This window comes from Acipenser ruthenus, chromosome 14 (genome assembly GCF_902713425.1).
Source record: "Acipenser ruthenus chromosome 14, fAciRut3.2 maternal haplotype, whole genome shotgun sequence".
Taxonomy (NCBI): domain Eukaryota; kingdom Metazoa; phylum Chordata; class Actinopteri; order Acipenseriformes; family Acipenseridae; genus Acipenser; species Acipenser ruthenus.
The window spans coordinates 24,042,752-24,057,051 of record NC_081202.1 but is presented as its reverse complement, the minus strand read 5'-3'; the positions used below and the strand labels follow the sequence as shown (position 1 = coordinate 24,057,051).

Below are 14,300 nucleotides of genomic sequence, written 5' to 3'. Positions count from 1 at the left end.
AAGGGTTGCATCAGTGAGCCCAACTAAAGCCAATCATATTAGTTCTATACGCTACTTCCAAAACAACACATGCATAGATAGAGACAGATGTAGCCCGATGCTGAACTGGGATGCTGCTATACCCTGAGCATTGCAATGCAATCAATATTATGTCATTGCTGTAAAATATAGCAGTACTCGATACTCCACTCCGTCTGTTTGGCAGGGCTGTTAGTCTTGACTCAATAGATCTTGTGTTGGAGAGCAGAGAAAACCCTGAAGCTGAAGGAATTGATAAAGTCAGGGGCCACCGGAATCAACCTGATCCCAGGGAAATGGCTATTTATAAACTAGAAATAAGTGGCAGGAACTCAAACAAAATTATATTTTTTCCAAAATATTATTTCTTATTGTTTTTTCAATACAATACTAAATCCACGGTAAATTCCACACTTATTGATGCAAACAGCTGTTTACCGATTTATATTCACAAGAAATACCATGATAGTAGTTTGAGTAAATCTAAAAGTGCATTTTCCATTTTACTATGCTTCTACCTTGCTGTAACATGATTAACAATGCTTTTTACAAATCTAAGATTTACAATGCTTGCCTGTTCTTTACCACGATTTTACTACGCATGTACTCTGATTTTAGTATACTTTGCTGTCCTTGTAGTGTGGTATACCACAGCAAGCGTATATCAGGGAATCTACAGAGATAGCATCTTTCTTTCTCCCCTCTAGTTTCTGGGAACCCCTGAGCTCTCTGCATATATGGAGGGCTACTTTCTGAAGAACATGGTGGTGCTGATTGAGAAAGAAGCCTTCAAGCAGCTGCTGTATGACAGGCCTTCAGACAACCCTGGGCCAGACGTGCTGCAGGACCTGGAAAGGACACTGGGAACCAGGATCCAGTCCATTCATCTGTCCTCTTCCAAGGGCTCCATCGTGTGAGCTGCTGTGGATTAAGAGCATCTGTTTATTTGTTTGTGTATTTTTTTTTTTACACAGAACACCTGACTTTCTTGCTTGGCCTGCTTGGAATGCTTTAGATATCTGTGCAGCCTGTGTTAAATGATCTATCTCATGCGCATTGGTCATTTCATTTGTTTACTGACCAGGATGCTTGTCCTTCCTAGCCTGTTTCAAAGCAAGGGTATGCTGTATGAACAACTTGTGTGGACTTCAACTCTGTGTCATAATGGGTCGGTTTTTACATTAATATATCAGGAGCCATGCGTTTTTATCCACAGAATTGATGGTAATGGACCATTTTGCATAAGGCCCAATCATATAGATAAGTGGCATAGATTTAATGTTAAAAATGTTTAAAGCATATGTGAGAAATGTAAATACCTACCTACTATTAATCTAATGATGAGTTATAAATCAAGTAGGATAAGATATTCTTCATACTTTGTATAACTTTGTGCAGGAAGCATAAAGTGGCTTAATGGAATTATTTTTATATACAGACGTGCTCAAATTTGTTGGTACCCCTCCACAAAAAACGAAGAATGCACAATTTTCTCTGAAATAACTTGAAACTGACAAAAGTAATTGGCATCCACCATTGTTTATTCCATATTTAATAGAAATCAGACTTTGCTTTTGATTTTTTTATTCAACATAATATTGTAAATAATAAAACAAATGAAAATGGCATGGACAAAAATGATGGGACCGCTAACCTAATATTTTGTTGCACAACCTTTAGAGGCAATCACTGCAATCAAACGTTTTCTGTAGCTCTCAATGAGACTTCTGCACCTGTTAACAGGTAGTTTGGCCCACTCTTCCTGAGCAAACTGCTCCAGCTGTCTCAGGTTTGATGGGTGCCTTCTCCAGACTGCAAGTTTCAGCTCTTTCCATAGATGTTCGATAGGATTCAGATCAGGACTCATAGAAGGCCACTTCAGAATAGTCCAATGTTTTGTTCTTATCCATTCTTGGGTGCTTTTAGCTGTGTGTTTTGGGTCATTATCCTGTTGGAGGACCCATGACCTGCGACTGAGACAGAGCTTTCTGACACTGGGCAGTACGTTTCGCTCCAGAATGCCTTGATAGTCTTGAGATTTCATTGTGCCCTGCACAGATTCAAGGCACCCTGTGCCAGGCGCAGCAAAGCAGCCCCAAAACATAACCGAGCCTCTCCATGTTTCACTGTAGGTATGGTGTTCTTTTCTTTGAAAGCTTCATTTTTTTGTCTGTGAACATAGAGCTGATGTGACTTGCCAAAAAGCTCCAGTTTTGACTCATCTGTCTCATCAAAGGACATTCTCCCAGAAGGATTGTGGCTTGTCAATATGCATTTTAGCAAATTCCAGTCTGGCTTTTTTATGTTTTTCTTTCAAAAGTGGAGTCCTCCTGGGTCTTCTTCCATGGAGCCCACTTTCGCTCAAAAAGCGACGGATGGTGCGATCAGAAACTGACGTACCTTCACCTTGGAGTTCAGCTTGTATCTCTTTGGCAGTTATCCTTGGTTCATTTTCTACCATTCGCACTATCCTTCTGTTCACTCTGGGGTCGATTTTCCTCTTGCGGCCGCACCCAGGGAGGTTGGATACAGTTCCATGGACCTTAAACTTCTTAATAATATTTGCAACTGTTGTCACAGGAACATCAAGCTGCTTGGAGATGGTCTTGTAGCCTTTACCTTTACCATGCTTGTCTATTATTTTCTTTCTGATCTCCTCAGACAACTCTCTCCTTTGCTTTCTCTGGTCCATGTTCAGTGTGGTGCACACAATGATACCAAACAGCACAGTGACTACTGTTCTCCATTTAAATAGGCTGAATGACTGATTACAAGATTGGAGACATGTGTGATACTAATTAAAGAAACTAATTAGTTTGAAATATCACTATAATCCAATTATTTATTATCTTTTTCTAAGGGGTACCAACAAATGTGTCCAGGCCATTTTAGAATATGTTTGTAGAATAAGCAATAATTCATTTATTTTCACAGCTTCTTTGCTTTATTCTATGACATACCAGAGGCATGCAAGTATACATGATAAAATAGCTTTTAATTTCATCACTTTTCAGGAGGAATGAAGCATTATTTCAATGAGCTGTAAGGGTACCAACAAATTGTATCTGTATATATGCTTGCCTTCCATTGTGGTCATTATTAAGTGTAATTGTAGCACTGCCAATGTTCCAGAAGGTGGCACCTCATCAATGTGAATATTGTAAGGCTGACAACATTAACAAAGGATTATCCTGTCTGACGGAATTAAACAGTAGATAAGAGGACTGGATCCTGTTGTAAAAGAACCCCAATCACTGTTTTAAATAGCTTGTGCCTGTTTTAAATGGCTTGTGCCTACATGAGGTGTGCAGCCATAGGGTTAAAAAAAGTGTGTGTCACTAATATACAGCATACAGTGCATTTTATTTTTTAAATGGCATATCTGTGCTATAGGCAAATTTTCATGTATACGTTTCATAGTGGAAAAGAGTAATACTTTCTGTTATTTGGAACTTAATGTACAACCGCAACCAGATGTCAAATTAATGATCTGTTTCTAGGAGCCTGGCTAGTTCAGCTGTTTTTGTACTGATAATGTTTACACAGAGGGTGTTTAAGGGAAACCATACCAAACCCCAGTTTAATGCAGACTCAAATGGAGCAGGCCTGGAAATCTGGAGAAGCAGTAGACTCACCAAGAAAAATGATGTGTAATTTCAGTACTACAATATGGGCTTCCTTATGTAAAAAGCAGATCAAATATTTGGGAAGCACACCCACTATAATATTGAAAAAGTACCAAGCCCCTGCCTAGCTTATTCTTACTAATAGAGAGAGTACTGTTGACGTGGCTGTCACATTTACTCGTGGCTGGTTTGACTGGGAGTGATCTTTTGGTTTCTGTACTGTACTGTACTGTATAGTCATAAAAGCACAGATAAAGAAAAACAGCAATGTTAAATCTTAAATCAATCTTCTTTTTATGACTTGTGAACAACTGACAGACAATAACTTTTACAATTCAAAATGATAATAAAGATACAATGTTACAATACAAACAGATAAACTACTATAGTATGTATAATGTTGATGTATTTCCAACAAGCATCACAAAGCCCTTCCTTGTAGACATTGCTATTGTATACTGTAATTATATTAGCAGGTATTGTAGTAAAACACCACTCACGGTTCAGTCTTAAGGCATGGATATATTGATTATTAATCTTTTTGGTAGCCACTTACAACAAGATTACCGTTATTTGGGGCTGTAGAAGACAATATACATTATAGTCATTTTTGCATATCAGTTTAACAGATCTCAAAGGTTGACTGCCACAGGTAATATATAGTAACATAGATACAGTACTGTGTGGAACCAAAATGGGGTTTTTTGTATGGTTAGAACAAAAATGAGCTACTAAAGGTACTTAATAAGCTAGAATTTATTTAAGCAAAATGTTGTGTTTTTACCAATTATTTCTTCTATTTATCACTGATAGGACACTGGTCACCCCCTGAATAGCTTATGTGCTCATTACTAGATTTTTTTACTCAAGGGAATCCTTAGTCCTGACAAAATAGATGAACACATTTAGAAGAAAAATAGTTCCATACATGTGTAAATGTTTTATGTAAATCAGATAGAGAAGGTTAATGTGTGCTTTTTCTGTAAACTAATGTATATATAACAACTGTGTGTTATTGCTTCTGTATTGTATTGACTTCATTGGATGTTCTGTACAAATGTTATTGTCCTAGGTGTATAATTGCTCTGAAACCAATTTGCATGATTGCAGGTTTGAGTCTTATTAAATATATATATATATATATATATATATATATATATATATATATATATATATATATATATATATATATATACACACATGTTATGCAACGATCAATAACTCATAATTGAAAGAGGTATGTTTGTAAACTGTATCATGCTGTTGGTACTACGTCTGGAAAATTTATTTTTATAAGTTATAATGGGTTGGTCAGATACTGCAAATGCGCTTTTTGTCACCTTTAATAAATATAAGGTGTGGTAATTTAGTTGAGTATTTATCATTCTGAAGTAAATAATTAGCTTTCAATTTGGTAGACATATAGTGTTGGAGATTATGAATGAAATGTGTTTTTTATAAAGTATATTTTTGGGAATATATATATATGTAAATGGCCCATAGTTTGTACAGTACAGCACTCACATATGCCCAGCAACATACATAATGGGCCTCATTTTTTTTAACCAATTTAAAGTTTGCCCACATTTGTTTCCAAAAAGGAAAACAACTATGTTATCAAAATAGTCAAAAATAGCTTTATTGCAGTAAGAAGTTCAATTACAACTCACAAAAGGTTTTTAGGACAACAAATAATCCTCTCTAATTAAACAACTGGGACTTTGTTCTTGTATAAATGTGATATTCTCACCCCTTTAAAATATTGCTGCATAACAGTGACATCTGGTGGAAGAAACAAAATTGGAGCAGTTAGAAGGGCAACCAAAGCTCTGCCTGTAAATGCATTTTGGCTTTTTATGCAGGATAGACTAATGTGGAATATTTAGTTTTGCGTATACACCTGAAGTCAAGTGCAAGTGAGGCCTTGGATATACTGTAGAGGTGCAGACCAATGCTCTAAGAACAAGATCAGTGATATAGATCAGCACAGTCTTTACATACTTCCCAACAGCGTTAAAGGCAACCGCAAAATAATTGGGAATGGAACCAATCTAACAGGTAATTTGAGGTTTGCTGGAAATGGGGATAGGAATTCCAGTCGAACATCATAAGAACAGCATAAGATGGCCTGTTTAAAAAGCTGAAATAAAATTGTTGCTTTTCATTTAAGTGAGGGCCCAATTTCCTGATTGTCAAAATGGGAAGCCTTTTCATTCAACCCATCAGAAACCTGCGACCACCACTTAAAACAGGAAGCCAAAACCTACTGTCTTATGAATAAACAATTCTTCATGAAAATAATAATCATAAAAGACTCTTCCTTAAAAAAAAAAACATATACTGCTATACAGTTTTAGCAAGGGCAGCTAAACGAAATATTCTTCTGAATAAAACATACAGTTCAGTAATCACCCACTTAAAACACACACCTTTACAATTACAGACAGTTGTCATGTACCTGCACATCTTAATATTATTCCAACATTTGAATTAGCTCAGTAGTTTTATTTCAAAGTAATCACAGACCATAAGAAACTTGCATGTGCACTGCTGGCTTTGATTTTAGAACTTGATTTTGGTGGCTAATTAAATGTCTGTCAATGGATTATCTGTTTTCTCATTTACGCCGATTTCCAAATACATCCACTCCCCTCAGCAAATTGGAGAAGTTATAAAATAAAATTCATTCATCAGAATAACTAAACTTCAACTGGAAATATAGTGTAATCTGACAGGACCTGTTTTGTGTATCATCCATGTGATTACACATCATACACTGTACAGTAGTGGAAGCGTGTCTAGGTTTAACAGTTAGAACTTTAAGCATGAAAATAATAGTACAATCCTGGACAAAATAGTTGTATTGTTTTGTGTTACTAATTCAAGACAAGATTCTGATTTTTGTGATGAGAATCAAACATTGATCTTTCTACCCAATCTTTATTGTTGCACAAATCATATGCTTCTATTAACAAAACTGCATGAGATATTTACAGAATCTCAGAATTTTACATTTTCCAAGTGTTTTGAGGTTAAAAGCATCATACCTTGTATAAAAGTGTATTGTGTAAATATTAGGGATGTGATTGAAAAAAGAACAATACATACATGTTCTAGTGTTCTATTGTTTAATGAAATGCATTGGTGTACAGCAAATAAAATGGCTACAAGTTTCACCAGTCTCAAAGGTTTTTGTTTGCTTGTCTCTTAAGGTTCCAGGACTGACCTGACTAAAAAAACTCTCAAATGAGGAAAAACCCTTAAATTCCACTGTGACCTACCTACTAAGTTTTTATTCCCTCATTACAATATTATTATTGCTGTGTTTAGTTAGGATGAACAGATAATGAAAGGGTAAAGAGACTGTACATGTGCCAGCTGTTTCAAATTGTGTAGCAGTTTTTTCATATAGGTAGTCCACCAGAGGCACAGCTAACCAAACACTTCTGTTGCCAGGTGAAGAACCTGCCGGATTCTCTGAGCCCACCAATTGTTTGAAATAAAGCTGTGGGTGCCAAAGTGCACAAATAATTAATGTATGGTGAAACTTTTGATTGATCTACTGATTGATTTACTATTGTTACATGAGACTTATCTAGAACCACCTTTTACCATGACAAGATGTATTCAGTTCAACATACCTGTCTCGCTATGTCTTTTAGCTGACATTGTCAAATGAATGTAGATGTTTGCAGATTCTGCAAGAAAGAAAAATTTGTCATAATTTCCCATTAAAGCATCCCTTAGCCTTTTCACTACCACCAAATACAATGGGAAACAACAGAGCGCTGAGTTCAAGTGCACATTTCCACACAGATAAAGCCTTGGACAGCATATGTCATCAATAAGGATGCTGACACAGACTTATTAGTAATTGGTTATATGACATGTATTTGTGGTGCTATTCAAACAGCCTGCTATTTGCATCAATACTGAGGCCTTTAAACTGTAAAAGAGATACATGCTCTCGAGACAAGGAATCCCAGCCTTAATTAAAGTAAAAGGTCAGTTCTGCTCGGCAAACAAATACTAGCTGTTGCAGGGATAAAATTGATGTTTCTATTGAAACTATGGTTTTTGCATAACATTAATGCTATTCAAACTGAAAAAGGCATTCAGCATCAAGATGGTGACAAATGACCATGCTCCCTAGTTCTCAGTCTCAGTTCTTGGACTTTTAATAACTATCCTTTAAAAAAAAAAAAAACTACCATCTGGAATTCATTGAGAATTTGACCACAGTGCAATTGTAACTTCCATGGTGAGCATTTGTTTCTGAATACTAGGTTCTCAATAGGAGAATAATCAAATGAAATGTCTGGTCACTGGAGCCTAATGATACCTTATATTTTAATTACTCACCTTATAAAATATAACTAGTGCACAATTTATATTGTAGCCTTTTTAAACAATAAATTATATCACCCAACCTTCTCCTACAGATAAATTTAATTGAACCACAAACAAAACGTCTGTCTTTCTGTTGGCTGGAAACAGGCAGGCTGTACAAGTATAACTTTAAAATATTGGTGCAGAATTTATATGGTAGCCTTTTCAAATCTCACTTGAATATATATGTTGCAGAATGTATAGATTGTGTTTAAACAATTCTTTACATACAGCAACACTGATTACAAGATTGTATACAAATGCATATTTAATACTATACTTTCTAGGAACATACTTGGAAGCTCACAGAAAGAAAACAAAATAAATAAACTTACCTTGATAGTTGGACTCTCAACTGTTAGCTTCTGAATCCTTACACTAAGCAGGCTTTATTTAAATGAAATATTAGTGTATATTCTGTGCTTAATTTAAATATATTCAATTGTTTATTTTAGTCAACGGTACAGCCCACATTAAACAAACAATTGCGGCAATATATTTATTTTTCTACTTTTCAAACCATTACTTACTTTTTGGCTTTGTATGATTTCCTCTTGCGTTTATCGCCTCCAGTAATAACAATTACTGTGATCCTATCACACCGCTCTCTCCTAATGTATTCTGCCGGCACTGCCTTTCTTGGAACACAATCAATGACATTTTTTTTTTTTTTTTAAATCAATGACATCACTGTGCCCTGCCTGCTAATTGCACTTCTGATTTCTCCTCTGATGTCAGCGACAAGAAAAAGAAATACCTGAAAATATATTATTGAGACATTGAAAATATATCAAAATTGAGACATTTTAGAAACCATCCTCTTTCATGAGATTTGACAAATCAAAACATATAACGAATGGAACAGGATTTACGTTACTTTTTGTAAGTACATGGAAACTGGGACTACACTGTAAACCATTCTTTAACAATTAAACCTAAGTTGCATGCAACAGATTTTAGAGAATACACACATATTTCAAAAATCTACTTTACTCTGTAATGTTTATTTTAATAAATCTATTCTCAAACCATTCAAATAAACACTAAGATATCAACAAATCTATTGCATAAGATGTATTCAGACTTTGGTGGTTGGTTGGTGGGTTGGTGGGTTGGTGGGTGGGTGGGTGGGTGCGTGGGGGTATAGAATAGTTTCTTACGTTTAAATTTATACCTTACGAAATATGTTAACATACTTTATTGTTATTTGTTTCAGCAAACTACATAGATTTCTCAAAAAAAATCCTTGTTATTTCAGGAGTATGAGCTTTCTACTACAACTTTAATCAATGCAAAGAAAACATGTTTGTGAGAAACCCACCATTGGAAGTAAGTTATTGCATCAACTCTTTATGACGCCATCAAAAGATGCAAAAGAAAAATAACTAAATGAATTATTAAACTGGCAAAGGCATTACTCTGAAATTAAAAGTAAATAATTAATTATCATATTAAGTATGTCGGGGGCTCCCGAGTGGCGCATCCGGTAAAGGCGCTCCGTGTGGAGTGCAGGATGCGCACTATAGCCTGGACATCGCTGGTTCGAGTCCAGGCTATTCCACTGCCGACCGTGTATGGGAGCCCCCAGGGGACGGCGCACAATTGGCCAAGCGCCGCCCAGGGAGGGGGGGCCTAGGTCGGCCAGGGTGTCCTCGGCTCACCGCACACCAGCGACCATTGTAGACTGGCCAGGGACCTGCGGGCTTGCCTGTGAGCTGCATTGTCCTCTGACACTGTAGCTCTGGGTTGGCTGCATGGTGGGCCTGCAGAGTGAAAAGAAGCGGTCGGCTGACAGCACACGCTTCGGAGGACAGTGTGTGTTTGTCATGTTGATATTTCTATCGAGTTACATCTTACTGTTTATTTATGACACCCTTATCTTTCACGGTGAACATGCAAGTCCACATGCTGATGAAGAACTGATTTATCCAGGTGCTAGAGTTACAAAATCTGAAAGCTTTATTTCACAGAACACAAGGAATACCTGAACACATTTTTAAAAAGTTTTGTATGTATCAGAATATTCCTAAATGGATGACACTGGCATATAAAGAAGGTAGTATGTCTCAAAGCCAATGTTTTGTTTATGAAATGCTGAAAGGTTATCCTAGAACAAAGAAAAGTGTTACAAAATACAGTCTTTTGTTTTTGGGCTCTCCAGAATCAAGGTTTCCTTCACCATGAGAATCATATTTACTTGAAGCATCTGGTATCTATGCATCACAAATGTGCAACTTTTATAAAAGGGCAATAGTTCATTGAACAAGGATACATACAAAAAATGTTAAGCAATTACAAAAAAGGTTATTTTAGAAAATTGAGAAATTGGAATTGTAAAATCTTTGATTGATATTGGGAGTTTATATGCTCAGGGTTTTGTCATAATTTATTCGGTTTCCACTGTTGACAACAATATTGCTACAGATTCTCAAACTGGCGCTAGTGCTGTGGGTATTGTAAAAATTACAAACATATCAAATAATCTTAAAAGAGTGTTGTTAAAATAACTAGTCATTGTAAGGAGTTCCTTGTAATCAGATTACTTTTTAAATTAATCAGTAATATGTTATTTTGGTGCTATTATGTTATTTTAAGTGGTATTAACACTCTTAATTTATTTCCTAATAATAATTTAAAAGAAGAAAATCCAATTTTGATATATTTTTTTTTTAATCACAGGTGCAACTTTAGAAAGGAATGTTATGTAAGTCATTATCTCAAGGAGCATTTTAAATGTTTGTCTCTTCTTTACACCTATGGTAATAATTATCTTTCAAAACAATGTGTGATTTATTTGTTCAGATCCTGTTCTTATCCCTCTGTGGGGATTGTTTTATGTTGCTACTAGTTTTCTGTGGGCCATGTTGTATATAATGGGTTATATACCCCTGAAGATGAAGTCTAAAATTATCTTAGTCCTCTCCCCCATTACTTTCTATCTGTATTTTAACATCTGAAATGCAATAAATTATGTACTCTTTTACTACATGCTAAAAATACAGGCCCATCTCTTCTTTTGATCACAATTTAATATTTTTAATATTACCTTTTTGTAACAACCTGCTGTTTTTAAAATTATGGATAAAGTTAACACCTGTACATTTGTGTCCTGTAGGACTGCCATGAATCCTGCAGAACTCAAATACAATTCCTGCAGTACTGCCATGAATCCTGCCATGAATTGCATTTGAGTCCTGCAGGAATTGCATTTGAGTCCTGCAGGACACCTTCAATACTCCTGCACATTCCTGTTGGAATCCTGCAGGCATGGCCGTAACTAGCTATGAAGACACCAAGGTTGTGTCCTCAGTTGTTTTTTTTTTATTTTGCATAAATGCTGATGCTCATGTAAAAATTCTGGTAAAGTACAAAGACTCTTTAATTTTCTCTGTTGGTTTGCCGTGTAACATAGATTTGGAGGTTGAATAGTAAATACCAAACAGTCATATAAATACTGCCAGCTATAGCTTGAAACCTAAATTTGACCTAAGTAGAATGCCAGCTTTGGTTACGATGCTGCCTGCAGGACTTTTTTGTAAGGGAACCACAGTATACAGCACCACCGAGATGGAGGGTTAAGCTATGTTGTTAAATGTTTTCAGGTATAACTTCACTACTTGTTTAAAAGGTCACAAGTCCTAAAAAAAAGTCTGTTAGACAGTAAACATCAGAACAAGCCGAGGCCAGAAAATTAGATTGAGAAGAGACGTCCACAAGATACATTAAAAGAGATGTTGCCCATCTTTCTGTGCTGTTACCTTGGCAACCGGAACCCTCTGGAAAGAATGTGACAAATTACACTATGTAACACAATTTTTGTTCCTGGGTAGTAAGTGTTATTTCCTAATTGCTTATGCCTCAAAAGTATAGAAAATGGCTATTATTCCCCACAAACTTTGCTTTTGTGACCAGGACAGTGATATTTTGAAATTTACCTATTTCCAATGAGAAAATGGGCGAATTTGTGTCTTTTCGTTCACATAAAGTCAGAAAAAAACAACATATGAATCCAAATTAACATGTATTTATACTAAAGTAATACAAAAATGACTACAAAAGATTTAGAAGTGAGTAGTTTTTCGAGATTTCTGGTTACAGGTGATTCCGATTGCCTCGAACAGACTGGTCACATTGTGGCAGAAGCAGAGCCCATCTTGAAGGGTGAAGAAGCTGGAAAAAGGTTGGTGACGCTTCCTCTGATCTGCGACTTGCACACTTTCATCCAACAAGTTCCACTGCTTGAGCCTAGACGTCAAAAGCTCGGCTTTGGACTTGGTGAGACCAAGATCTCTAATCAAGTCATAGAGGTCTTTTTGGTTGGGTTAGTATGGGTTTCTCTCCTCAGCTCCACCTCTGAAATTGTCATCTGGATCTACAACGTCTTCCTCGCTCTCTGACTTGCTGCTCTCTTCTAAAGACGGCTGCTCTCTCTCCGGAGGAGTGGGTACGGGGAGCTCATGGCAGTGTGGCACCGGGGCGATGGATGAAGGAAGGTCCGGATACGTGATAGCAGGTGCATTCTTGCCAGTCCGACGTTTGGAAGGGTCCACCATGCAGAAGTAGCAGTTGCTTGAGTGGTCAGTGGGTTTCCGCCAAATTCTTGGGATAGCGAACTTCATGGCTCTCTTTTCCCCTCTGTACCATCCTACAAAAATACATTTATTTCACCCATGACTAATGTGTAAGAGATTCTCGCAACATTTTTCATATATATTTTTTTCAATAACATTGAAAATTGTAAAACATTTTAAAATTTAAAACTTTTACAATTTTAAAAATTAACAAATTTTATAACATAAAATTCCGAGCAACAATTGTCCATCTTACCTTCCAGAGTTTTTTTGCAGTGCTCGCAGGTGAAATGAGGTGCCCAAGGTTTGTCTTGATCCCCGACAGACATGCCGAAATATGCCTTGTAGGCCTCACACATCTTAGCAGATGCTTCCACAGAGTACTTTTTCGCTCTTGTCTTGATAAATTGGCCGCAGACATAGCAAAATGCGTCTGCCGGATGCTTGCAGCCTCTTGATGCCATCTCAGAAAAATGCAGATATGTATCCACTTAGGCAGCTGGAACTAAACTGAACTGGTGGGCTTAAGGCCCCTGTATTTATACTACTATTTATATTACTGGAAAGTTCTAGAAGTTACTCCAAGTTTACTCAGCACTGAATCTATCTGGAATGTTCTGGAAAATAGGTAAATTTCAAAATATCACTGTCCTGGTCACAAAGCAAAGTTTGTGGGGAATAATAGCCATTTTCTATACTTTTGAGGCATAAGCAAGTAGGAAATAACACTTACTTATTATCCACTGAATACCCTGAACACCCTGAAAGAAAAAACAGACTGTATCAATGAAGCAAGTGTTATAAGAACAATTCTAAGAAAACCAATGAGCCCTTAAGTTGAACTCAGCCCAGTCTAGTGCACAGCCTGAACACAATCACTGGGCAGGGAACCCTGTTTGCACAAACCGGAGGCAACAGCAATGGAAGCTGATAAAGCACATTGAGTGGTTCATTTTTCACACTTGTTGCAATCTTTTAAATATTTGCAAGATTTTTACGAAGAAGCGTGTCTATAGCATATCTCCCCCATACACACCCTCATTTATAAACCCCTTTCAAGACCCCAAAATGTATCTAATTGAGGCTACAGAAAACTGTCCAGGTTGTAACTTATTTAGATGTAATGTATTTCCTATTAAATTCATTCACATCAATGTATGAAAAATGTGTGGCCTTTTCAAACTGAAACGAAAAGTAATGTTTTTTGTTTTTATTCATATTACTGCACATGGCAATAAAAATATACTATTTCTACAGTAGTTTGAAAGCATGTCCCACTCAATTTGAAGCCTCATACTGCAAAGTGTGCCTGCAAAATACGTCCTTCAATAAAAGCAAAATGTTACTGTTATGTACTAAATGTACCCCTGCCCATTTTCACCCATTTTCACTAAATTTTGGTCGAATCTGTAATTAAAGTCACCCAACACAAACTTCATCTGTTCTGAAAATCTGTGCTACCTAGATGTCTGAGCTACTGAAACTACGCATGCGTGATTACATTTTTTAGTGTTGTGACACTAGCTATTGTTTGTTATATATGTTTTGTGTGTGTATATATATACAGTGTAGCCCATTTCTGCCTCTCCAAAGGAGCTACCTGGGATTTAATGGGTTAAAACCTGTACATTTCAGTCAAAACACAGGGTTGCCCATTTAAGGGGAACCGCTGTTTTTCAGAATAGTCTATTCCGAT

At 36.5% G+C, this 14,300-nt stretch overlaps 1 protein-coding gene across 2 annotated transcripts in view; it reads left to right on the top strand.

The window, feature by feature from the left end:
- The window catches only part of LOC117419578 (ankyrin repeat and BTB/POZ domain-containing protein 3-A-like), a 93,794-nt gene extending 86,976 nt beyond the window's left edge, over positions 1 to 6,818 (top strand). For both annotated transcript variants that reach the window (XM_034032452.3, XM_058986180.1), the window contains exon 17: positions 726 to 6,818. In XM_034032452.3, coding sequence (XP_033888343.3) covers positions 726 to 935 — 210 coding nt within the window. In that variant the 3' untranslated portion in view covers positions 936 to 6,818. The remainder of the gene's footprint in view (positions 1 to 725) is intronic.
- The last annotated feature ends 7,482 nt before the right edge of the window (positions 6,819 to 14,300 follow it).